At 42.5% G+C, this 27706-nt stretch overlaps 1 protein-coding gene across 1 annotated transcript in view; it reads left to right on the top strand.

Annotated features, from left to right (window-relative positions):
• itga8 (integrin, alpha 8) overlaps positions 1-27706 on the top strand; it is a 42001-nt gene that overhangs the window by 3037 nt on the left and 11258 nt on the right. Inside the window, exons 3-21 of the mRNA XM_005934805.3 lie at positions 555-655; positions 1368-1491; positions 3222-3283; positions 3739-3784; positions 5624-5749; positions 7059-7103; positions 8435-8478; positions 9841-9897; positions 10039-10091; positions 10177-10382; positions 13729-13926; positions 18174-18219; positions 18308-18415; positions 23637-23692; positions 24316-24473; positions 24594-24725; positions 25687-25754; positions 26277-26424; positions 27086-27178. Of these exons, the coding sequence (XP_005934867.1) occupies positions 555-655; positions 1368-1491; positions 3222-3283; positions 3739-3784; positions 5624-5749; positions 7059-7103; positions 8435-8478; positions 9841-9897; positions 10039-10091; positions 10177-10382; positions 13729-13926; positions 18174-18219; positions 18308-18415; positions 23637-23692; positions 24316-24473; positions 24594-24725; positions 25687-25754; positions 26277-26424; positions 27086-27178 (1871 nt within the window). The remainder of the gene's footprint in view (positions 1-554; positions 656-1367; positions 1492-3221; positions 3284-3738; positions 3785-5623; positions 5750-7058; positions 7104-8434; positions 8479-9840; positions 9898-10038; positions 10092-10176; positions 10383-13728; positions 13927-18173; positions 18220-18307; positions 18416-23636; positions 23693-24315; positions 24474-24593; positions 24726-25686; positions 25755-26276; positions 26425-27085; positions 27179-27706) is intronic.

Below are 27706 nucleotides of genomic sequence, written 5' to 3'. Positions count from 1 at the left end.
ACTTGTACTGTACATCTGGTTGTCTGTAATTTTAGTGTGTGCTTGCTAAAAGAAGGTGTTTAATGAAGAGAGGTCTGCACTGCATGGCTGGACTTTATTAACACTGAAAACTACCTACAACAGAGCGAAAACAAACATGTACACACACTAAACGCCAAGTCGACACATAATTGTCATCTCAATGGGGAACCATGTCTATGTGCGCTTTGTGGGGAGGGGGTGGGGGCTCTATGTATCTGTGTAGGGTCAGAATGAGTCTCTTAAGTCTTGTTATTTTTTATGAGCTTTAACTTAAAAACAAAGTCTCTGTAGTTCGACAAACGTCTGTTTGTGGGGGACAGATGTTGTTCTGATGTGTGTTATTGGTCTGTTTATGATGTTGCTGTTTGTTCTTTATTGTATCTAGGGCAAATGTTTTCTGTGCTCACAAGCAGAGCTACAGGCAGCCTCAGTGGTCAATATCTCAATATCGCTTTTACTGCCATCCATTATACATTATATCTTTTCTGTACTCTTACGGTACCCTTTATGTCTTTATTTTTTTTTCTCTCCAGATAACAGAATGATTAAGGTAAATGGTACCAGAGAGCCTCTGGAGTTTAAGTCACACCAGTGGTTTGGAGCATCGGTCAGAGCACACAGAGGCGAAGTGGTGGTGAGTGGAAATAAAGTCAGATATTATCTGAATTGTTTAACTTATCCCACACAGATTTTCCCCCTACATTCCCCTCTTTTCTAAAGAAAACTGATGAAATCTTAACTGATTTCAGATCAAGAGGGAAGGCGCACCAGCAAGTAGCTCTTCATGGTGACCATTATTATAATAAGTCGTAAGTTAATAAGAATATCTAGGGTGATTAACTGGTGTCAGGGGATTCAGGTACAAGGGCACTACAATTTCATGCAAAAGCTGCAAGATTTTTTCATAAATGGAAATGAAAAAGTTCCATGTAATGGCGTAAGAGCAAGCATTCCTCAGAAATATATCACACTCTGTCTGGTGAAAAGAAATTGTCACCATCAGGGTGGGAGTACAAGACACCGCCTTTGCAGACTTCCTGTGGCCAACTTCTCCGTCATACCTTCCAACATAACTGTTAAACAAATCCAGGTGATTTGAGGAGTTTGGCACTCGCGCGGTGTCACACAGTTTTTGGTTTTTTGTGTATTGTTGCGACGCTGCTGCAGAGCACTTTGTTCTTAAATGTATTTCCTGTAACTGTAATGTCCTTTCTGTTGTGGTTGTATTTATCTGGCAGTTGCACTGACAGAAAGGGAACTTCCAAATGGATAATAAACAAAACTAACTATGGCCGTCATTTGTTTTTAAAACCGGAATCAAAGTGGGGTTTTTTTTCATTGGGCAGGCATGCGCTCCTCTGTACCACTGGCGGACAGTGAAGATGAGTGGGGAGAAAGACCCAGTCGGGACCTGTTATGTAGCCGTCCAGAACTTCAGCGCCTACGCAGAGTACTCGCCATGCAGGACCAGTGAGTCACTCTGCAGCCCTGTCTGGAAATGTTTCCATCAACCTGTTGTTCCTTTCATCCTCTCCTCCCTTTGTTTTCTGCCTCTGCTATCAGGATAAACAGAAAATTAACCACGTCGCGTCGACCAGTAAGACACCACGATATCACATGACGTATACAAAGTGCATATTTTTCATTTTAGTGGACAGGAAAAAGCTGATGTTCACTAAAATTTCATAAAAACTTGCATTCATCATCTGTGATGTTGTTGCACCTACAGATAGCATTTGGTTTAGTTTTGGTTTTGAGATATATGCCTGAGATTTCCAGCACGTATATAAAATGAGCTGCTCGGAGCAAGAATAATCCTCAGTTTCTCTCCCGTGACCATCACAGTCAGGATTGAAAACCCAGACGAACAAAACAAAAACCGTGTGCGTGGCGAGGTCCGGGTAGGGAAGGTATGGAATTGTGCTTCCAGAATAAATCACTTTCTCTGATGTTTTACAAGTTGCCACAGTAACCTGAAAATATATCCGTCACTAACAGTTTATCAGACTCTCTCTGTGGCCCTCTTCTTTCTGTCATCAGTTCTGTAAATGGAATTTATGGGATTTTCTTTTTTTCATTCTCACTTCCTTCCTGTGATCTCTCTCCCCCTGTGCAGCGATATGAGCCGGCATTAAAATTTGATAAGGAGAAATGAAGGCTATCAGGTGGCACATCATAAACAGCAGAGAAAACCAAGCCTTTGTTGTCCACACATACACAGACATTCATACTTGTGCTCCCTCTGGTCGTTGGTTCAAAGCCGTAAACTCAGCTCTTCCTGAGGAGGGAACAACTGTGCCCTGTTTTACAGGGGAAGTATTTCTGCGTCGTGTTTCTAAGCTTTTTCTTTTTAGTTTTCTTTATCTTAACATGTATGTGCAACCATTCAAGCGCACTTATAAACAATGTGTTAGGCTGTAACACATTGTTTATAAGTGCGCTTGTGTAGTTCCGCATCATTAAAGGTCACTCCAGGGGGCCACTGAGATGGAGAACAATTTATGATTGGCACATATGTTTTGTGTGTTCATGCGCTGTTAGATGAAGTAATTTAAACAGAAACACACACATCAGTGGTTTTACATTTTTATGTATGCCGTAAGTGCTTGATTATCTTAATTATCTAAATATTTATTTTGACAGTAGGGATTTTTGTAGTTACATGGTTTCATCTATTAGAAGCTATGATTTTGGCACAGTTGAATACCAGGAAATTGTCTCAAGACAAAAAAAAGTACCAATTAATTGTTGCATTGTTGGAATTTTGTCAGACCATTCAACATTAATACAGCAGAATCACAAATTCCCTCTTTTTTAATTCTACTTAATTGCTGTGAAGACTTGTGCCCTGCATTATTCCCAATGAGACGGTAAAATGCGGTTTGTTCAAAAAACCCAAAAAACACTCCTACTAGAGCTGCACTGTGTGTAGGTCTGCGTGCGTCCCACTCCACATGCATTTATCAGTATTTTTCTTGCAAACTTGATGACGAGGCCCCTTTGTGCTTAAGAAAGTCAGTGGAGAACCATGAACTGTTCTTCCCTCCTGTGTGGGTGAGACCTAATTGCCCTCTCGCTCTCTCTTCAATCTCAGGTAGTTTCTATGTGCAAGCCAAAAGTACTGCCCTAAAATAAGTAAGATATTCCTTTGAGCGCTTCTGTTGTTTCAGTTTTTGCATGTGTGTTCATGTTGCTTGCAGATGATCCAGACCCAGAGGGACAGGGATTCTGCCAGGCTGGTTTCAGTGTGGATTTCACCAAGGTATAGACTGGAGCGGCAGTTACCCTTTATTACCCAAAAACCTCCTGCACACAATTTGTCGCTTCTCAGAGTTCACGCAGAGAAGACTCCCATCAAAATTTATGGGCAATGGGAAGATCAGAGAGCATTTGTCCCTAGAGAAGCCTCCACGCCCGATGTGACCCATCGCCTCGTAACACAATAGACCAGGCACACATAAACACACTAACATATACACACGCATTCTTTCACTGTATAGTCAGTATGAACCTTGACCTTTCACTCATGGTCTGGCCTTACCCTCCTTACGTACAGGAAGCTGTCATTCTCTTCAGGATGTCAGAAGGCAGCGGGAATCATATGGGCACATTCACACAGCTATACACATTTTATAAAACCTCTAGTCACACTTGCACAATTTATTTAATAACAATTCCTCCAATATGACTAAGCCTACTTAATTGTATTTATTCCAGGAAGGAAAGCTGGTGGTAGGAGGACCTGGAAGCTTTTACTGGCAAGGTAACTGAAACAGCAGTGTGTAAACCTTTGTTTGCTCTCTCTCTTGCAGTGATTTCATCAGTGGGACAGTGTTCAAATCAGAGAAAAGAATGGAGATGAGTTTAGCAGTCGGGACAGCCCACCTACACACATATGCACACTGGACACACTTTCCAAATCTTACCTAAGCAAAGGTGGAAAAAAAATGCGTCCCTTTCTCTGCAACCCTTTTATATTCGCTTTTCCTTTCCTCCTTTTTTTTTTTTTACTTAATGCGTCGCTCTGTCTGAAACGGTGTAACAGGAAGTTGGTGTTTGGGCTCTGTAATGAGCTGATCAGGGGGTAATGGAGTGGAGGACCTGCCCCTCTGCTCCTCAGAGGAGCTTGGGGAGCTCTGAGGGGAGAGGAAGAACCTCAAGCCGAGGCAGCAGGGTTGAGAAGGACAAAGGAAAGGGGTGGCAGAGAGAGAGAGCAGACAGGACGGCCTGAGTGATAGAGCCCGGCGATGGAGATGACAGAGAGAGAAGTGATGGAGTATGTTGATGAGAGTCAGTCACAGAGCAAAGAAGCAGAACGATTTATCTCCTTGATAAAGTCAGAGCTGAGGTCAGTCAGATTGCTGGATATGCATGGGTAGTCTAAGCAGAGGGATGAAGTGTCTTAATAGGTGTAGACACAGCTTGAGTGTGTCATAGTTAAGCTGGGGAAGTGTAGCGGTACTCCCCCTACTCCAGGTGTTACAGCGCGTGTGTGTGTGTGCGTTATCCAACATTGTGCAGCTGCTTGCAAGGAGAAAGGACACAATTATTCATCACTTGAACAAACTCATTTCTCTTTGCTTTCTTTGTAACCTAATGATCTTTGACCTCTGAGGCACATCAGCGGCTTAAAAAAAAAGAATAACGTAAGACATAATGTGTTTTTCAAAAAAGAGAGAAAGGAAATAGATTCATTTTTTTATTCAGAGATACAATGATTACTTATTGTTAAATAATGAATGCTGTGGCATAAAGGACTGCACTAGACAGACATCATACACACCCTAATGGACTGCTCTCTCTCTCTCGCCGTGCCCTCAGCACTGGCACGGCAGCCTGCCTCCAGTTAAAACACTTCCTCCAAATGTTTATAAAAGCACTCAGCCTGGATTTTATGGCCTCTAATATACAACAATTATCTTCAGCCTTCAGCTTGATTCATCCTCCAACAAACTCACATAAAGCCTTGTTATCGCTGAGTGAAAAATAACTCGAAATTAGCAGCACTGATTTATGCATCTCTGTTAACAGTTTATCTCCTCAATCAGGTTGTAGTTTAATAATGAGTCGACACGGTGATATGAGATAAAGCCGGCACAGTGTGTGAGAGAGGGAGGATGAAGGGCTGCGAGAGGAGCTGAGGGGAGGGTTAAGAGGGCACATTTCCCTCCCCATCAGTACACACACATTAAGGAGGATTTATGGAAGGCTGAAGGCGGCCAGAGATAAAATCATTTGTTTGTCTGACCTCTTGTTCTACAGCAGAGGAAGGGTGTTGTTTGTGTGCGCACACCTATAATTCAGAAACCTTGTGATGGAGAGGGCAGCATTCTTCTTGGGAGTTTTTAAAGGCGTATTGGCCAAACGTATCAGCTTTTTGTTCTGCAAGAACTAAGATGTGTAAGTGTTTCTGCCTCTGAGAGGATTGTGCGCTGTCTGTGTCTTTCATGTGGAGCGAGCCGTCCAGCTCCAGCAGTTATCTGCAACAGTGGACAGCAGGGCTCCCTACACGGAGTCTGAGCTTAAACCGCTGCCTATAAACAGATGTGGCTTTCAGATTGATTGTTTTTCTCCATCCGTGTGTGTGTGTGTGTGTTTGCAGGTCAGGTGATGACAGCAGGGATAGCCGAGATACTGAATGGCTATTCGTTAAAGGCAGTGCTGAGACAGGTTTCAGGAGAGAAACACACAAGAGCTGCTGAAGACACACACGACGACAGCTACCTTGGTAACATGCATTAACAAACACACACCCAAACTTACATTCAGGTCTATAATTATTTAGACAGTTTTTGTAATTGTTGCCTCTGTACACCACCAAAGTGGATTTTTAAATCAAACAATCAAGATTTAATTAAAGTTTAGAGTTTCAGCTTTAATTCCAGGGGTTTAACAAAAGTTTACTATTCATTCTTTAAGAGTTACGGCCATTTTTATACACAGTCCCCCATTTGCAGAGGCTCAAATGTAGCTGGACAGCTGACTGACAAGCAGGTGAGGTTGTTCTCACATCATTTTAAGTTAAACAGAAATTAAACGCAAATTGTTAAGCTTTCTTTTTTATCTTTTCAATGAAACTCTTAATATGAGGTCCAAAGAGATACAAGTAAAGGAGGCCATCATTTGTCTAAAAAGGAAAATAAACCTATCAAACAGATAGCAAACGCCCTAAGAGAGTGGCCAAATCCACAGTCTGGTACATTCTTAAAAAGGAGTGCACTGGTCAGCTCAGCAACACCTTGAGGCTTGAATGACCGCAGAGGTAAACATACTGCAGGATTCTTTGTTTGGTTAAGAAAAACCCCTTCAAACACATCACTAAAGCAAAAACATTATGTATTTCTGATACTCTGCAATAAAAAGACTTTCATGATGGAAAGTCAAGAGGCTTTGCAACATAGTGCAAACCACTCTTTACACTCAAGGACAAGAAGATCCGATTTGACTGTCAGATGACATTTAAAAGACGCTGAACATTTTCAAAGCAAGACGAAGGAGAGAAACAGCTCATGATCAGAATCCTACCACATCACCCGTGAAACATAGTGGAGGCAATACTATGTTATGGGCATGTATGGCTGCCAGTGGAAGTGGGTCACTATTGCTCATTGATATAACCACTGATAGAAGTATCGGGATAAAATGTGAGGTGTGGGGGCTGTGCTCTCTGCTCTGATTGAGACAAATCCAGCGAAACTGATTGGATGAGGATACTAAAATGTGCAAAAGTGACCCAGGAGTTTGTCATGGCAGAGAAATGGGATATTCTTCAGTGGCCAAGTCAGTCACATAATCTCAACCCTACAGAGTGTGTGGTTCATTCTGTACTTCAGGCAGTCATTGACTGCAAACGATTTTCATTGAAGTATTAAAAAACCTTCATGTTTTAAATTAGTTCATTTTCCCTGTTACATTTGAGCCTCTGGAAATGTCGGAATACTTATGGACCCAACTTTATGAACAAATCATAACACAATTGATAATATTAGACAACTGCAATTGAATTATAACCACATGTGCAACTGATTTCTCCGTAGGTTACTCTGTGGCAGTGGGAGAGTTTACGGGAGACTCAGAACAAGGTGAGAAATGCAAGAATTCATTAGATTTGAGGAACCTCCTGAGAACATCGGCAGTCTCTCCTGCAGCGCCGTCTAAAACGTTGCATGTTTGCGCTTTCTCTGAGCGATAGAGAGTGGACAGCTGTGTGACTTTGCCTTTGTCTGAACTTAGCGGCAGTAATTAAAACTGTCTCTGTACGTCTGGGTCATGACCCTGAGTGGACAGGACTTCAAGGACTACTGATAAAGGGCTTTCCTGTCCTCCATTTGGAGTGATTAGAATGATTATTGGCAGACTCTGCAAACCTCTTCATGTCTAGAGTGGGTCCAGAATCATGTCTGGATTTGAAATATTAGGTGAAAAAGCGCTCAGGCATGCACATATTTGTGTTTTATAAAGGATTTTCAGGTGGGGAAAAGTGCCTTTGAATTTATCTTCAGCTTTTCAAATGTGTGCTTTTTAGAGCCAGAATAAATTCATAGAAGTTATGAGTACTAGAAATGTACAAATCCTTTCATTTTTTAAGTATTGTACCGCGTAGATACACTCTGGTATATAATCGTGGCTTCTCTTCAGGTGCTGCTAAAGTTCTTTTTGATGCCATAACTTTGTGTGTGTTTCAAACGGGACAATTTCAACCAAAACTAAAAGAAAACAAAATGTTTCCAGCCACAGTGTCACCACATCACTTTTTAAACCAATTTTTTTACTTCCTCTTTAAACAGCGTCACCACACGGTTTCACGTTAGCTTTATACACCCCCCCTCCCCAGTGTCGCTTTGCTAATCAGCATTTAGTGGGATTTTTACGGGACAACCTTGTGTTTACATACCCCCATACCAACCCTGCAAAGGCCCTGAACCGCCTAAAGCGCAACACATGTCAGAGAGTCTTAAAGAGAGCCTAAAGAGGTTACACATGCCTGCTGATGCACTGTGTTGTGGTGCAAAGTTTGTTGTGGTCTTGTTCCCTAAACCCTCTTCAGACTGGAGAACTGGTTGTAACTGGGAGCTCTGAGTGAAGATGAAGCTGAGAATTACTGGTTAATAGGCCCGCGGTTCAGCCTGTTGAGTAGAGCCAGAAGGCAGGAAGTGGGGACTCTGTCTTCTCGCTCTGGGTGGGACCCTCAGATCGTCACTTTAAGTTCACAACACTGCACTCATCAATCAATACACACGCAGAGCCCGAGCATCCAATCACTTACTTTGTTCTCTGCGACACTTGGCTGTGAGGTCGGTGGGGGTTTCAGGCTTTTGAGACAAACCTCTGTCACTTTTTTCCCCACTGTCTTTTCCGCTGTGCATCTTTCTCGCACCAATTTGACTCTTTGCTTTATTTTTATGTTTTCCAGAACTGTTAGCTGGAGTCCCAAGAGGAGCGCAGAACTTTGGATATGTGAGTATGGACGGACAAGCCAGTTAGAAGATCGCAGTTTCATTTAGAAACAACCAACTGAGAGACAAAAGAAAAATGAAACAGTGGGAAGTCCAGCAAATATAGATGCTTATTTAAAGTATGTTAAATATTTGAATAAGAAGAAATATCATATGCTGTAGCCTTCACAGTCACCAGATCTTGAATCAACTTATTGCATATGTGGGATTTTTGACGCTTTACTCCACCATGACCAAACACTTTTCAAAGAAATATCTTCGAGAAGAGTGATGTTCATTCAGTTGAGTGCCAGTGACTTGTCGACAGATATCTTAGATATAATTGGCGGCTCGGTAGCCTAATAAGACATTTCATGCAGATGTTTCCTTTAATTTGTCTTGCATCTGTATTCCATCTGCATGTAAACTTTTATTGTGAAGATGTGTGAAAAACCTGCACTCAGACACAAACATGCAACATGAAGTCTTTGAAATTTGTCTGCTGACACAGAAATCTACTTATGTTTGCGCGTATGCCAGTAAACTTTAGTTTGCCTCTTTTTCTTGTATGGGAACTTGTCCCCGGGGCTCACTGTGTCAATCCTCCGTAATGACACACAGCTTCTGCTGCATATGAAGGCCAGTGGCCCCACGTAACCCCGCTAGCCCTCTTTGACACACAAATACACAAACACACGACCTGTGACAGTGTGTTCCTCATCCCGACGTTGTAGTTGCTGCAAGACTGTCCCTTGGTGTACAGACTGGATGCCACAGAGTAGGAGGATGTAGCTGGTAATTGGTGCAGTAGATGGAGTGATGCAGGTAGACCTGACAGTGGAGTAGCTGTCAGTCCTGATCAGAATCTCTCTGCAACATATTTGACAACTGACAGCAAAGGAAAATAAAATCTCAAGTTGTTGATTTAATATTTCTTTTTACACGTCCTCATCCGTCTGTGTTCATAAGTCTATCCCTCTTTAGTACGTCTCTGAGACATGTGTGATTGGGTCAGCTTGTATCCTCCACATGTGAGGGTGCATGTGTGTCTGTGCATGTGTGTGTATGTGTTGCCTCCGGCTCCCTCCATGTGGTTGTTATTTCAGTTCTTATGAAGGAATTCTCAGCCTTTCCCCCTTTCCTCCATCTCTCCCTGCAACCAGGGTTAAAAGGGGGGGGATGAGGGGAAAATGGTAAAAGCACAAAGAGGATGGTGGTGGGGGTGGGGGGTGTTCGGTTAAATAAAACAGTTTTTTTATGCGGTTTCTGACTTTTTTCCAACATTCTTTATGTGCCTGTTTGTCAGACTGCTCCGCCGTGTTTACTGCTCGTACACTAGGGGGACAAAGCTCGGTGCCTTATTAGTCATGTCTGCTTGCTTTAGGTGGCGATGATCAACTCCACCAACATGACGTTCATCCAGAACTTCACAGGGGAACAGGTAGGGCCATCAACACATCACAGTCTCAGACTATCACATATACGAAGCAGCGTATTTGAAATTAGTATTAGATGAAAGTCATGCAGCTTTGTCGGGGTTTGGTTAAAGTGCTGTAGCCTTCCTTCCTTGTCTGTCCATCAGATGGCCTCCTATTTTGGCTACTCTGTGGCTGTAACTGACTTAAATGGAGATGAGTAAGTAGAAAACATCTCGGTCTCTCCAGATGCTTACACTTTCTATTCTATGTATGATCACTAATTCTTCACCCTGCCCTCCCAGGACAGATGACGTGCTGGTTGGAGCACCCCTTTTCATGGAAAGAGAGACGGAGAGCAAACCCAAGGAGGTGGGCAGGGTATACCTGTACCTCCAGCTGGCTCCACTCACTTTTTCTGAACCTGTCGCTCTCACCGGCACCTACACTTTTGGACGCTTCGGCACAGCTATCGCACCGCTAGGAGATGTCAACCAAGATGGATACAATGGTAGGTCTGAGACTTTCCAAGTAAAGGAGAAAGGGGAAAAAAAGAAAAAAAGATAAATTGACATGGATTAACTTAATCAGAAAAATGAAAAGATACAAGTAGAGCTATAGAAGGGGACAGATATGGAGAAGGGAAAATTTGTTTGATTATATTTTTCCTAAACCTGAATGAACCTTCTTTTATGGGCCAATATTTTCAGGTTAACGTGATAAAAGAACAAATCTTTTTTTCTGTTCCTGTGCTGTTTGCATGGTTATGTCACTGGCTGAGGAAATGCTATCAGATGCTGCTGTGTGAGAAAACCTAAAGTTCTCCTGCCAATCAGGAAGTGTAGTGATGAAAGGTTGTCCGTGTGAGTGGTGTCTTCCTGTGACGATCCGCCAAAGGCCATGTGTCTATGTGTGTCTGAGTTATTTTTAGCTCACCAGATGTGCCCTGAGATAAAAATCATCTGGGAGTTTTTGTCCTGCAGCCTGGAGTTCATTCCTCTTCGATGTGTTTGTTTTATCCTCATATTGATTGTACAAATACAGCCACACACACACACAAATGCACACCATGTAGCCTGGAGCCCAAATGTTCTGCAAAACTAAGGCTTGTTGATTGCAGCTATAAAAAAATTGAATGAATGAAGGCGCATCTAAGCCTCCCATCACATCAATCCCGCTGAATTGTCCTTTATTTATTTATGGAGAGCATGTGTTAATGAGCCTACCACGCCTTTACAGTCATTAACCATTAGATCAATAACCACTGGATCAATACTGATGGTTTTTCAGACTAGAAATGTAAATAACATCTGCTCTCTGTTAGCGTGCAACGGTCTCTGAGGGGCACTGATGTGACCTAAGATCTGCCTCCTGAAGTGCCATGGAGACAAAGTACTTACTGAGAGTTAATCTATTGAGTGCACATCCACGTCTGTGCACGATTTCATTATTCAGTATTATAGTGTAGAATCTCAAAGGAGGGACTGTGATCAAGGCTTTCAGCGGCTTTTCTTTGCTAATGTCAAAGCCAAACCGTGGACCATACCTGTGCCCTCGTGTGTCCGTGTATAATCAGAAACAGACCGGTTTCTTTCTCTCCGATGAGCTCTTCCACATCATGATCATCACTCCATTTCCAAGATTCTTCTTAAAAGTGGAACCATACCCATTTTGTCTCATCTCCGTGGCTTTACTTGCTGTCAACTGTCAACACATTGCAATTTAGCTAATTTCATTTTCCATGTGGTTTCTTTTGTTTTTCATTTTTATCGGCCAACGCTGTCAGTATTTTTCACAAAGTGTCGGGCTGTTTTTGTCTGAGAAACAGTTCTGTAGTTTTGGTCTCAGTGATCACAGTGGGTGTTCAGTGGGTGTTCTTGATGCTCTTCTTTTTGCTGCACATTCTGAGATGTTGTTGAGCAATGCCCATGAGTGACTTTCACATTATGTGAAGACTTTTTAAAAAAATTTCTTAACTCAGCTATTCAGTTATGTACACATACCCACACATAGACATACAGACTCTCACACAGGCTCATATATACACTTGCACACACACATGGTTGCATTTATCGTCTCTACCCCACAATCTGCTTCATGTGGAACTAGTTGTTTAGACTGAGAGAGGGGGGGTCCGGAGACAAACAGGATATCTCGAGGTGCTTGGACAGCTACAGTGCTAATGGGTACTTTAATACAGGATGGTGTGACACAGAAATTTAGAGGTAAAACAATAAACTCAAATCTGCTTCTACTTCATCTGCACAGGAGCTTACTGTATCCGAATGCTTATATCTCTTTCTTTGCATTTAGATCCCCCTTTCCTTTACAGATACTTACTTCATTAGTCACACCTTGCTAGTACCGAGTTGGTTCTTTTTGCCTTCAGATCTACCTTAAATCTTCATGGCATGAATTCGACAGTCTGCTTGAAACATTCCTCAGATGTTTTGGTCCATATTGACATAATTGTATCACATAGTTGCTGCAGATTTGTCAAGTACGTGGTGCAAATCTGCCATTTCACCACATCCCAAAGGTGTTATATTGAGATTTGGCAAGATGCTTTCATGTCTATGCTTTCATGTTGTTTACAGCAGTTTTTGTAGTGAAAATCGAGACTCGTCAGACCAGGCGACGTTGTTCCAGTCTTCTATTGTCCGGTGTTGGTGAACGTGCTAACTGTAGCCTTAGTTTCCTGTTCTTAGCTGATGGAAGTGGCACCTGGTGTGGTCTTCTGCTGCTGTAGCCCATATGCTTCAAGGTTCAAAATGCTGTGCATTCAGAAATGCTCTTGTGCATACCTTGGTGGTAACAAGTGGGCATTTGAATTGCTGTTTCCTTCCTATCAGCGCGAAGTAGCCTGGCAACTCTCCTCTCACCTCTGACATAAACAAGGCATTTTTATGTCAGAGTGTGGGAAAGTCTCAGTATATCAGCACTTTCTGAAATACTCAGCCAACCATCCTAACCAGTGCTAACATCCATACTATGTTCAGAGTCACTTAAATCACCTTTATTCTCCATTCTGATCACTCTCAGTCTGAACTTCAGCAAATTGTCTGACCATGTCTACACCTAAATGCATTGCGATTGGCTGAGTGTATATATCTACATGTCTGAAGATATTTCTAAAGGAAAGGTTAATATTTTGGTGAATGATGTGCTTATTTGCTTTCCTCTTGAGAGTTAAATCAGAAAATATGTTCCAGAGTAACAAAATACAACTACCTACTTTTTACACTTTACACTTAGAGTACAATATTTCATCCAAGACATTAACAGCTAAATGCAACAAGCTGTTTATGCACTGTTTTAGAAGTTTAAAGCATACGGTGGTAATGACTCCAATTTAGAGGTGCTGGTAGGCAGGTTTGTTTACATTTAGCCAGGTTAACTGCTATGCTCCGGTTTTCATCTGGCCTCTCACCCAGAGACAGCTAAGATAGGCTCCATCCCTGCCATAACCCTAAGCATCAGGATAAGCAGATAAGAAAACAAGTTAATATTTTTTTCCTCTGTTTCCATGACTTGGTACCTTGTTCCATTTCCTATTTAAACAAATATTTCCCATGCTGAGCATAACATAAACAGTGTTTATAGAGATAAGGATAGATAAAGCTGAGCCGAGATTAAAAATAAATTTGTAAAAAAAGTAGAAAAACAAACAAAAAAAGACGTAAGTAAATGGCCTAGCTGCCATGATCGCTCAGTTTATGACGGTCAAGCTCTTTTCCTTTCCTCTTTCCATTTCCTTGTACCTGTATAATTTCCTCTGCTCCCGTCTCAAAGGGACTTTAACCCTGTTGATGTCTAAACCATGCGTGTGTGTGTGTGTGTGTGTTGTCATCCTTCAGACGTGGCAGTGGGCTGTCCGTTCGGAGGTGAGGAGCGTGGAGGGAGAGTATTGATCTTTAATGGCAACAAAGACATATCCACACAAGGTATGATGCTCAGCCAGGAGCTGAGGGCGGCCCACGCCCCAAGTGACAGTTTGCCTGGATTTGGATTCACTCTGAGAGGAGGCCAAGATGTGGACAACAATCAGTACCCTGGTAAATACTCAACAAATCGGCCCGTCTCTACTCAGCTCCCCGCGTTATAATCAAAATTCTCTCTCAGGCTCGCATTCTTTCACTTCTCGACTTTCCTTCCAGCTCCTCTCATTACAGCCTTCCTCCTTTTCATTCTTAACCTCCACATTTCACCGTTCCCCCATGCACCCCTCCACTACCATCTCCATGTTCTCCCCATTTTTGCTTTCCTCCTTTTCTCTGGTAAAGTCATCAGAAGCGGGTATAGGGATTTGTGCCATGAACTTCTGCCACATCCATTCTTTAGAGATTTACAGTACTCAAGTAGGAGAGAAGACATGAGAGTGGGAGAAAAAAAAAAGAAGCATAATAACACATTCTCCTCATGTTCAGTCTGCCAGACCTACAAGCCTCTGTGTATAACCTCAAAACTGTGAGCAGACAAAGCAGCATTCAATCAACTTACATGCAGCAACTCCCTAGCCTTTTTTGGCACCTTCTTACTATACCACACACCTTCACCTTATGTCTTCTGAAAATAATGTCAAAACTAAACTGGAACACACAGAGAAGGGGCCATTTGGAGGTTTTTGTAGAACACACAAGTTTCTAGTCCACGAAAAAGATTTGAAACAAAGCAGGTCTGTAAAACCACGCTTTTACTACCTCATTTTCTCCCCAATTTGGAGCCATCCGGCTCTCAGCATTAATTTTGCTTAAAGCTTCCACAGATTGGGCTGAAAATGAGAATTTGTTTAGTTTCACCTTTTGTCTTTGCCCCCTCCTACTCCCTCTTTGGCGGTTTCCCTTTTCATTCTGCTGCAATAACAGATTTCTTCATTCCACAAACAGGATACAAAGGGAAATAATAACGCACAAGTTCACATGCATGGCTTGTGATCAGTTTCACTGGCAGCTAGCAGCGTGTATGTTGAGCACGGGCCAGGCTCCAGGTCATAGTTTGACCTGCGCAGACCCACTGCAAATCAGAGATCAGAATTAAAAACAGTGTACAATAAATACACACACAGGAGTTACAGGTTAAAACTGGTGGAGGCCCTTTGGAAGGAGCTCGCAGAGAAGAAACTCATGGGTGGCACAGCTTTCTGCCAACACACACACAAACGTATAAACACGCGCGCACACAGACGTGCAGGGCTCGTGTCGTCTGTCATTAGAGAGCTTGCTGACGGAAGTGAGGCACACACACACGCACACGGTGTGTCGTTGGCAGGCTAGTAAAGTCACACTGTTCAAAGGAGCCTGAGACGTTTGATCAGCATTATGAGAGGACTGCAAAGGCGTCTGGGAGGCCTGCTACAGCTGCCATGCGCTCTCATTGTGATTAAATGTCATTAGTCGACCACAGGAAGATGGATGATGACTGTGCTCCAGTTTTATGGATTTTTATCTTTAAGAATCATTTCAGATATTTGTCTTTGGATTTCAGATCAAGCAGCGTGGAACTAAACGAAAGGTAGATAGGACAAAACCTGAAAAAGCAGGCGGTACAGGGATCAAAATAACACACACAGCTCACTGCTTCAAATCAAGCTTCATTAAATCACAGACATATCTGATTTTGTGCAAAACGGCCGGGGTCAGTTGTGTATCACATTGCCTTCAAATGCAATTTTGGTTTCATTTAACAGGTTAAAGGCCAAAAACCCACAATGTTTACCCGACAGTCGCTCTCGCTGAAAGACTTTTTGATTCGTGTTTATTTGGTTGGAAAGTGCAAAATTGATTAAAGGCCTCCAAATCAACTCTAATATTTGGCGCCCATTTTTATTCTCATTTCATGCATGATACAGGGCCTTGGTACAGCCACTCAGTCTAGCACAGGTTAACCTTCCTTCTAAGTAACTTTCCTCTGATTGGCTGCCCCTCTCAGGGTTTTTTGAACAGCAGGTGGGTGGCGCGTCAGTGCCTGAGATCACCGTATTAAGGATTTAACCTCTCAGTGACACCTCACGGAGCCTAGAAAGTAACAAAAACTGCCTGAAACAGAGCATTTAGAGTAATCTGAGCTTTTGGCACACCGGGATTACTATCTCTGACGTGTTTAATATAAACCACCTCTCAGCACTGGGTATATATGACAAAATAAATAAAAGCACTAAGTGTGTAATAGGTGCAATTTAAACAAAACCTGCCATACTGTGCAATCTAGAAATAATCCAGGCAATTATCCTGCTCTGTGGTGTAAAAATAGTGTTTCAAATGTGTGTAATGGCTAGCAATTTATTGAATTGTCCTAAAACACCACACATGAATCCAAGAATGAGGAAAACCTCTCTCTGAAAAACCACCTCTTTTTCCACTGAGAGCCACTGATCTTTGGCATTTCATCATCGTGTCCGATCCCCCGCAGCTTTCAGGGCATACATCCACTGACAGCTTGACAGTCTGTCTAAACTCTGGATGGAGGTTGTGTTTTCATAGCCCAGGATGGACACCATCAGCTAGCAGCTCAATTACCGAAATCATACCTGCACCTAGAGATGCCCTCGTTGAGTGATGCAGCCTGCTCGTGTGTGGCTATGGCTCAGTGGGTCTCTGTACACACACCAACCTCAAATCAACAGTGGTGGGCAAGCTTTCCTGTGTATACGGAAATGGAAATGACATGGAAAAGGAAAGTAGGCCGTTGGTTGATTTAGCTCCGGATGAAGCCATGTGCAAACTTAAACTCTTAACCCTGAAGGCACCCTATCCTCAAATAAGCCTCATGTCATGCGTCTTTTTTAGCAAATGCAAGCATTAAAATAAAACAGCCAGCTGATGACATGAGTGGAGTTACATTTTCCAGGTTACATAACTGCTACAGTTGGATGGGCTCTCCCTCTCACCTCCTTCTCTGTTTCTGCTAAAAAACACACCTTCTTCTGATGGCTTTCACAGATTGTGATTTAAAAGCCAAACATCATCCTTTTCTGTCTACACCTCACCTTCTTCTGCTTTTCCCCCTCCGTTCCCAAACTCCAAAATACCAACATCTTCACATCCGTCCTCATTCTAGCATTTTTAGTATAACACACACACACTTACATAGTGACATAGCACACCCCAGGAGAAAAGAGACAAGGCCTAAATGTTTAATGCTGTGGTTTCAGGGGGACTCTGCGACTGCAGCCAAAGGCAGAAACAGATGTGCCTCACTCAGATTCAATTAGTCCCTTTCTTCTTAAATACACAGGAGAGGAGTGGCACAGCAAATGACAAGCGAGGGTTACAAGACTACACTTCCACTTGCTTCCATCCGTTGTCCTCATGCAGCAGGTTACCACAACACGAAAGGGCTGGCAGTTGATATTAGTGCTGAAATAGTCAGCTGATTAATGATGCTATCAGCACAAAACTGATTAAGTGTCTCTCGCTGTTTGTCTTTACAGTTTTGTTATGATATATCAAAGAAATTCTAGATGGAATCTGAGATGCTGCAATTTTTCCACCGTGGAGATTTGAACTTTTGCCCTTATACCCAACCATGGAGACTAAATTATTTAAAGGCCCAACATTAATAAACGAATCATAAGAATAATAAGAGATTAATTAATAATGAAAATAGTCATTTGCTGTAGCCCCCGTGGCCTCTCGCTGTGCAGTCTCTCTCAACATCACACGGCTTAGGTTTCTGCTGCATCTGGCAGCGGTGGCTTGCATCCATTAAGTGCCTCTCTTCAGTTTCACATTGTTTTAATCAGCTCTCGTGTGTGTGTGTATATGTGAGTCCGTGTCGGCGTGCGGCTTTCATTGGTATGTGTCCCCCGACCGCAGCCATTAAATACCGGCTCCATTTTAAACTTTGAGAGCCAATTAAAAGTGTGTGTTCATCACAAATCCCATGAAAACAAATAAAAATCACATATAGATGAAATCTGGTGCTGCTTGCAATTAGGAGTCGTTGCTACGCGGGCTGTTGGGAAATGTTGCTGTTTAGCGAAATGTGATTGTGAGCTTTCTAATGGCCCTGGAATGCAGCGTGGGGTCCCTGTCTGACAGCACAAACACACAGGGAAAGCACACGCATGACACAGTCGTGCAAACGCTGTTTGTGAATTTAGTCTGAAGAGGGTCATGTGTGAAAGGCAAAGCAACACGATATCAGAATATCAATTCTATATGACAGCCTGCGTGTGTGTGTGTAGCTGATTTGTGTGTAGTTGATTTGAGAAGTCTGTGTCTGATGAAGATTGCTGGAGACCTTGAAATCAGTCCCATCTGTGGCATTCTTTGAAGCTCTCTGCTGCTCTCTCACTACGCAGATCTGATCGTGGGGGCTTTTGGCGTGGGCAAGGTGTCAGTGTACAGGTAAACACAAAAAAATGTGCAAGACTCCCAAGTTTTGGGATTTTGGATCGTGTTACAGGTATGCATCTGTTTGTTTGTGTATATGCAGGTCACAAGCTGTGGTATCTGTGGAAGCTGAAATGATCCTGACCCCCAAAATCCTTAATCCCGACGACCGACAGTGTCACCTGCCTCAGATGAATATCATGGTTACCTGGTAATTACAGTCTCTCCGATTCATAACCATGTATTAATATAACATAGCCTGGTCAAAGTAAAGTCACACATTCATATTTTGATGGACCACCTTCAGGTGATGACGGCACGCATTCACGATGGCATCGTCTCGATAAGCTTCTGCACTGTTACAATAATATTCTCCACTCTTTCACAACCTGAGCCTGATGAATCTCGGCATTATCATATACAGATGTGGCCCTGCCATCAGGGAAGAAGAATCTGTTGATGGAAAAACCCGATGAGTCTGTATATTCAGATAGTTAAACTGACTCCACTGCCCCACAGGCTTGTATGACAGGCACTAGACGGGGCAAAGTTGTGTGTGAACACAATCTCTGAATAGTGCTCATAGGTGTGGTTACAAAAGTTATGCAGTTTCTTTTTTATTTGTTTGTTTTTTTTCTTTCTTTTTTTACTAACACTGGATTTTTTGCCAAAATCCAGTGTTAGTAAATCTGGCCTCAGGCATGATGGGTGTATCACTCCATCTCTCTTCCTACCCCGGTGCACCCATCACTCTGGAACAGGGTAAATCTGGACTCCTTTTTCCATTGCTCCAGAGTCCAATCTTTATGCTTCCTGGCACATTGAAACTTTTTTTTAAATTAACATTACTGATAAGTGTTTTTCTTAAGGCTACACAGCTGTTTAGTCCCAAACTCCATGAGCTGTCTTTACATTGTGCATGTGGAAATGTTTTTACCTTCACTGTTAAACATGAATGTTCTACTGTTGATTTCTTTACAGTCTGATTTTCCCAGCATAAATGATCCCTGATCACAGTCAAGATTTTTTCCATCTACATTTCTAATTTGAAGGTGGTTGGCCGTTTAGTTGCCAGCCGAAATGTTTTAATCACTGCAGTAATTATCCAATAGAAGGCTCTTACCTGTTGGTTTAGTTAAATCCAGGTGGTGACCTTTGTTTTTTGGCCAGGCAGTGTATTAACTGTGATTGAAAGCACCAGTATATTAACTTCTTCAGCTGCCCTCTCCTTACCGATAGACATAAACGTTACACATTTTTTGAAACCAGTACTACTCTGACCAGATGCTGACTCCTTGAGCTTGAAGGAGGTTAGTCAAAAACCTCCTTCATCCACTTCTAATTTCACTGCCATTGTTTACTTTCAATCTGACTTTTGGAAACGGACCTATTTATACATCTTAACTGGATATTTATTGTTGTACCAATGTTTTCATGCAGCACTCTTGGCAGGGTCCCTCTTGAAAAAGAGATTTTGATCTCAGTCAGATTTTTTTTCAAGGTTAAATAAACAAAATCAAAGAAAAACAGAAATCTACAAGAGTACAATAAAAGAATGTGCATCATTACAGAAATCTATATTCTGACTCTGCTGCACATTTTGCAATTAAACAGGCGAATCCTTTCCCACAGAATAAAACGTTGATTTCCTTTTGTTTTGTGAGATGTTTCTCTAGTTCGTCACCACAGTCTACAGTTTGTTGTAATTTTTTCCAGCTGGTTCACTCTGCCGCTTCCGTTTGGCATGGCATGGTGAGAAAAAGGCGGTCGAATCCGCACCTACGGTCGAGTTAAAAATGAAGAGTGACAGCTCTTAGTACCTAAATTAGACACTTTTCCAGCGTTAACGCCTTTGGTCACTTGTAAATTATTTCGCAGTTTGGAAAAACGGACCTTGCGTGTGTTTGTGTGTGCGCAGATCTGTGAGTGCATGTGCAGGTGAATGAAAGTTAAAGGGATCAAAGTCTTAAGCAAACATAAGACTAATGAGGCCCACTGCTGCTCTGAACCTCAGATCTGTAACAGAAACAATCCTGCTCGTACTGTATCCTAATATGCTGTGCAGTATAAAGTTTCCCATTTTACAAATTACACCCTCACTGACGGATGTGACAAATATTTCACCTCTGCGCTCTAGATGTCTGCCATCGGCCAAAGTCTGTTTGTCAGTGTCTCTGCTGCAATAACACAGCAGCCCACTGAAAAAGCCCACTCATATGACCCGGAACCTCAGATTTACGGGGCTCTGCAATTAATCTGAAACGGCATAATTCTGTTTTGATTATATTATTATTGGTGGGGGTGAGCACACTGGCTTTGAACGGTCTGGGGGTGAGTTTAGTTGAGGGGAGCCAGTCTAAAGGCTCCTGCGGCTTCGCTTCAGTCTGTTGTTGGTCCTGACTTTTTGGGACAGGAACTGCTGTAGGACTGTTTGGATGGAGAAGTGGGCTCGGCTTTATGCCATCGCGGTGTCTGTGTAGTGGTGTGTGAATATTGGCAGTGAGAGAAAAAAGAAAGGGGTTTGGGCTGGATTGACATAGAGCCTTATACTGTGGAGTATTGTCAAAACAAAACTCAGCCTATTTAAATAAACCGCTATAAAATTATGGTCCAAGGTATGGAATCAAATAGGACTTTGGACATATGCAAACATGCAGTGATTCAAACAGCAGCGATAGAATTAAAGGCTGTTTGAGTCTCTTGTGTTTCAGAGACATTTCCCTGCAATTTGAACTAGAAAGGAGCATAAATGGTGAAATCTCCAGCCTGTGCTTCATACATCTCCATTACATTTCAGTCACATAGTTAAGTATCTGATTTCCTGAAAAATAATTACCCAGCGGTCTTTGACTCTGAAGGTGGTACAACAACACTGAGTGTTTGTCTGAAGTGCTTCCACTGTCTTCTAAAATATTCTGTCTGCTCCAGGATCAAAAGAATAAAACATTTGTACTTTTCCCCCCTCAAATACAAACAGACATGGTAGCTTTAGATGAAACAGGTTCTTGCACAACAGGAACTGTTGCATACGTCGATTATGTTTACATGTTTTTTAAATAAGATGCTTGTTCTTTATTTGTCATTTCCAGCTTCCTTGATTAGGTTGTTGTTACTTGGAAGAGGTTAGAGACGTTCAACCAGTATTTTCTTATCCAGTTTTTAAATGTGAGGGAAATGAGCTTTTTAACTGTGGGTTCTCTTAGCTTGACAGATCAGTTAGAGGAGACGAAAAGGCAAAGTTTAAAAGGAAACCCACTCACTTCTTTGGTGGTAAGTGGGGAAATCTTTGTTGATGTTACGGTCACACGAGGGAAAACAATGACAAAATGATTGTGACTTTGTGCAAAACTCATTCATCGCCTTTCCAATGGTTGCTTCGATGGTGGTTACCAGATCTGTGACCACTCACAGTCAGCCATAAGGTGAAGTCTGCTCTCAGTCTGCAACTGAATGGGGTCCAGTTGGAAATCACACGTAGTCTGTTTTTGATAATAGTCAATGTGATGAATCTGTTGCTGTTTATCGCAGATCTTTGCCATCTACAGACACAGAAATTCACATTAAACAGAAATTCATATATGGACAGAACCTCACAAATTCGAAACAGAAATTCTGAAATCCTCCCACAAATAGTGACATCTCACTTTGTGACGTCTGTAATTGCCTTGCAATCAAAAGTGTTGGCTGCAGCTACTTGCAATCGGCCTGTGATAGCAAAAACATTCGGTGCGATCACCGGACAGCCACCGATTTTCCTAGACACAAAGAGGATGTGATCCTATTTTTACTCTGGTGTGACTGAGCCTTGACATGTTTTCCCTATGAACCCAAGAGGCAACGGCATGTTCTGTTCATAGCTTGTTTGTGAGGCCAAAAACAATTTGTCCCAAGCTTAAACAGCCCTTTTAAAGATTAGCTGGTAATTATTTTTTCAGAAAATCTCATGCTCAGCTCTCTGATTTCAATGTAGTGGTTAAGATGCGGCACAAACTGGCGCTGGGAAAAGAGGATGAAGAAGTAGAGGAAAGAGAAAAAGGCGACTGGTCTGTAGCAAGTTTTAGGGATTGTTATTTTAGAAAAGAACTGCGCAACATGTTATCCAGTCGTCTTGGAAATGTAAGTGTTTATATATGAACCAAATGGCTACACTCAAGGCCAGGGTCAAGAGAAACACTCATAAAAAAGAGGGGCGGCCACAACAGAAACCATTAACCCCCCCCCCCCTCTCCAATTGTATGTCATAATGGTCTGGGGGAGGGGGGTTTCCGACACTGTGCAACCTCAGAAGCAGCTCTGATGCAGAATATCAGTTAATTTCAACTATTTTGTGACTTATTTAAGGCTAGAGGAGGAAAGTTCTATACAGCAACAGCTAAATAAAGAGCCGGGGCTGTCGGCAGTAAACTAGGGGTCATTTCTGTGTTGCGTGCACTTAAGTTTGGCACACAGTGCTTATTAACATCACACTCGAGCATACCCTCGAACACCGCACACATGCAACACATATTTACTACGTGTGAAACTACCTGAAGAGGTTATAATGACTCAGGGGAGCATTTTTTAACAAAAGAGAACCTGCACTTTGTCATACACACACACGCAAACTAACATCTGCATCACACTTGAAGAAAAACCAGCTCATCATCATTGTGTCATCTAATTGGGAACCTAATTATTAGCAAACACAGGAATCTGCAACAGCTGCATTCTGCTTGTTAGTGTTGGTGAACTGAAACCAAAGAAATAATGATCACATGAAGCACTGTAATTCCCTCACACTGGCTCACACTTGCTGAGTCGTCAGTGTAAGAGGAGCATTGCATCCATAAGCTTCCCCAGATTAGTGGTTATTAACAGCACAGGCCTTCCTGTGTGAGAGTTCCTGTTCTTGATTAAAGTGGCGATAACGCACATGCACGCTCAGAAAAAACACTTGCACATAGGGTAATACCCACATAAATTGAGGAAATGCAGAAGTGTTTCCCAGTCTCCCATATCTGTGTGTCTAATGGGCAGGGGGCACTGTGGTAATTCCCCATGCCCCGTGGAGTGCAGGAAGGAAGAAGTGCCTTGTTTGTGGGTTGTTGTTTTTTTTTAGTCATTCTGATTTTTTTTTAACATTTATACAAATGTCATGAGAATGTGTGGAGAACACATGCAGCAAATAAATGAATAAATAATAAAAATTAAATTAAAATGAAACTTCTAGCTAGGATCTTTGGAAAAGCCATATTAAAAAAATCATTTCTCCTTAACAGCACTTGGGAAATCCTTTTAAAAAAAAAAACCCTGACATTTCCAGTCATGTATATAAATAGTGTGCACCAGTTTGCGTTCTCTTACACACAAATTAACTAGAACTACCATCGGAACACACGTGAGACTCAAATTTGTTAACTCTTGTCTCTTTTTCCAATTTTCCTTTCTCGTAGCCTCAAAGTGAATGTTTGTGCAGCCGTGAGTGGTGTGGGCATCCCCAGCTCTGTAGGTAAGCAGCTGTGCAGTAGCTGAAATCGGCTCTGCTGTACATACTGTATCATTATTAGAGTTTCCTGCTGGGAATCTTCTGCTCTTATACACCAATCAGAGTGGAGAACAAAGGTGGGTGTGAGGAGCAATAGATGAGATAGAAGACACACAAACACGCAAATGCAAATAGGACTTTATCCCATATCTAATGGAAAGTCACATCGAACCTAGACCCTTTAGAGCATGGCTGTGAAACATAAGGCCCAACAAAGACTTCAGTCCACAGTGGAAAAATATGAATTAATAAAAACTGTATGTTCTCTTTGTACAGGGCACCCTGGGCAATCTGCTAACAGATTTTTTCCTGTAATTTTATTTATTTATTATAAAGAAAACACCCACTGTTGAAGTTGCAGTTCTTTTACTTACAATAAGAAATTTTCAGGAATTAAATATTTAGTTAAATGTCTTTCACTGCTTTGCCCTACTTAAGATCAAAGTGGGCTGAATGTGGCCCGTGATGTCAAATGAGTTTGACATCTCCGCTTTAGGTTCAACAGTTAAGTAGTGTCGGATTGGCTGCATCGTCTACCTGTTAACTCAAATTTAATCTCTACTTATTTATTATTATCTTCTGTGCAGACCTGAGAGCGGAGCTGCAGCTCGATTGGCTCAAAGGCTCCAGGGGTGGAGTGAAGAGAGTGCTTTTCTTGGACACCGAGCAGCCTCAGCGCATGGGACTCCTGAGGCTGGGTCACAGTCGCCCACGTGCATGCCTGAGCTACACAATTTACCTCAGAGTGAGCAAATCAAACCGTGCACACGAACACACATACAAGAAATAGTTAATGAGCTTTGTAAGTGAGGTTGTGAATGACTGACAGCACGTTTCTCTCATTCTCATTCACACTTTATTCCAGGAGGAGGATGAGTTCAGGGACAAGCTGAGCCCCATCTCACTCGCTCTCAACTACAGCCTGGCTCCAGCTACTCTTGACCAAAGTCTTCCACCTGTCCTTAACCACTACAGCAGCACCTTCCTCCAAGAGCATGTAAGCATACATGTTGTATGTACATATAAACGCATAATGCTGTACAGTACAGTGTACACGGCACATCAAAGAAGGATTTCTCCTTAGTTGGCCCTGTTTAATGGATTCTTTGGGGGAGCTTTTCTTTATCAGAAGAAAGGAGGCTTTAGGTTGTTGAAGACCTATGGAACAAATTTGTGATTTGTGACACTGGGCTGTAAAAATTGAACTAACTCAACTTCGCTAAGCCCTCCAGAGATCCAGAATCGACCTGAGATCATATTTTATTCAGTCATTGCTTGATTTAAAATGCTTGTCTTGGACACAAAAAGACTGACTCCCAAATATAAACCATCTGATTCACCTAAAATCAACTTGGAGTCTATCATTTCCTGGGATGGGACAGCGCAGTTTACCTTTGCAGATGAAACTGTTATAATCTAGAGTTTGGAGCAGTATATTTACTTAATAAAAATAGCAAAAAACTAAGAAAGGCCCTGATGTACGCTAAGATCCAGCTCTAGGCCATTTTCAGACTTGTTATGATGGAAGAATATGCACTCATTTGGTTGCGCTCCCATGTGTGAATTGAGTTAATATAAATATTAAGAAGCTTTTCAGCACTGAACTATGTTCACTGGAAACATGGATCATATGAGGTCATGGTGAAAAGAGGAGCATTGCCCATATTGTTTATCGTTTTTAATAAGAAGGATTTATTTTATTGTTTCCATTAAAATTAGCTCGCTCAGTTGCACTTCCTTAAATTTTTGGACGTTAAGTGTCGTAATAAAACAAAACAGCAACAAACCGAGGACTATCATAGTAGCCGCAGAGAGACAGAAGTCAGATCTCTGCCCAAATCAGGCAGCAACACAACAACCAAAGGCCTGTGTGAATATGTATATGTTATATATATAGAGCACCTGCATCCTTCCGTGTCCTCATCTCACTCCTCTCTTTGTGCCCCTCTTCCTCTCAGGCTTACATCCTCCTCGACTGCGGCGACGACAATATTTGTATCCCGGACCTCCAGCTCTCTGCCAGCATGTAAGACGCGGCGGCACCCTTTGACCTGAACTTCTAAACACCCAACACTTCAGACAGCCAAACGCAGGCACCCACGCACACACAGCGAAACCAAAGCAACTGTGTCTGTTATTCCTCACACAATGCGCCAAGTTTACACTAAAGTTGCTCACATTATGGCCCCGTTTACCACGGAGCGTGTGTTTGTGAGTGTGCTCGTGTGCATGTTGCATATGTGAATTAACCTATTCTCCACAGTGCTTCCAGCTGTTCGATATCTCCATGGCAGCATTATGCAAACATCCTGTCAGCATTTACTGACTGATTAACACACACACGCGTGCGCTGGTGGGGTTATTGTTGGGGTCGGAGGTACTGCATTCTTTGCAGCTGATGAGATTGCACATGTCCAGTCCCGAAAATTATTAACTAAAATTTACAGGGGAAAAAAACACATTTGTTTTTTTATATTTAATTACAGCAAAGTGCTTTATTTCCTGCCTCTGCTTTTTTCTCTTCCTGCAATAAAACACACAAACACAGGGACCGCACAGAGGTGGTGATTGCAGATGACAACCTGGTCATGTTGACCATCACTGCGGTGAACCGAGGGGAGGGAGCCTACGAGACAGAGCTCTACGCATTGCTACCGCCTGAAGCTGACTACATCGGAGTAGAGCGCAGGGTGGAGGTAAATACTCACGCACACTCTTTTACACACATTGCACACAGATTTGTCTGACATCAATTATCCCAGTTTAATGTCAAGGGCCAGAAGGGTGGATGCTGAAAATAGATAAGACCAAAACTGTTGTCTCATCATCATTGAAGCCAAGTTCAAAAACTGGGAAGTGGGCTATTTGAGGCTTCAGTTACAGTCCGGCATCACATCCTGTTGTGTCTTTGTGGTTTGTGTTTGTTAGACATGATTAAGGCAAGGCTATCAGCCGGGTATGCTCTACTGGCAACAGCTCAAAAGCCCCTATTATGATTTACAAGCTGCATTAGTGACCACGGAAATGGATAGGGTCAACTTCTGTGTGCGTATGTGTGTTTACGTCTGCGTGTGTGTGTGTTTGCACGTGTGTGCGCTAATGAGTGTGTAATGGGGCTGTTTGATTGATGACATTGTTACTGTCAGAGCATTCATCACTCTTCCTCTCCTGTCCTCCCCCCTGCCTCTCTCCTTCTCTTTTTCACCCTTCTCACTCCCATCCCCCTTTGATGGTGTTATACTTGCCTCCCTTTGTCTTTTCGCTCACCACTTGACTCTCACTGCTCTCTATTTGTCACTTTCATTCACTGTTCTTGTCCCACTCTTACTGTCTTTCCGTACCTTGGATCTCCTCTAGTCTCTCTCTCAGTTAAACTGTGAGTACAAGTTGATCAATGAGTCCAGGATGGTGGTGTGTGACCTCGGGAACCCGATGGTGGCCGAGACGGAGGTGAGTTCTCGCACGTAAGCGCAGACGCACACACAAACGTTTCAACAACACCCACGCTAAGAAGGCGCAACTGTTAGGCCTCAGGTTTAATTCGCCCTGATTGATGCTTTCCAGTGATTGCTGATGTTCACCTTGACCTCCTTTCCACACAGTCTGATTCACAGGGCTAGGCTTTGCATTCAGTCCAAGCGTGCATGTGTAGTAATAATCCATTTAGGTCGTGCGTGGCTGACACATGCAGGAAGCCAAGGCTTTGTAAAGTAAAGAGCGGTCCCATGTTACATGAAATTCTACCACTCAGATACACAGAGATGTGCTACAAAGCATGACATGTGTGTGAATGTGGGCTTTTGTTGTTTTCTTAAAGGCGTCAAGCCTGGCAGAGAGGTGCATTTGCTCTTTGGAGGTGACACATAGCATTCTGATAAATCAATTATGCGGTCATGTTTCACTGTTGGGGGAGGAGAGCATAACAAGACCATGTAAAAGGACAAGGCATGCATACACGTGTGTGTGCGTGTGCGTGTG

The sequence above is a fragment of the Haplochromis burtoni genome, unplaced genomic scaffold (assembly GCF_018398535.1).
Source record: "Haplochromis burtoni strain Fernald_Lab_line unplaced genomic scaffold, NCSU_Asbu1 Contig_120, whole genome shotgun sequence".
NCBI classification, from domain to species: Eukaryota; Metazoa; Chordata; class Actinopteri; order Cichliformes; family Cichlidae; genus Haplochromis; species Haplochromis burtoni.
The sequence above is the reverse complement of the archived record's forward strand: the minus strand, read 5'-3'. Positions and strand labels throughout refer to the sequence as shown.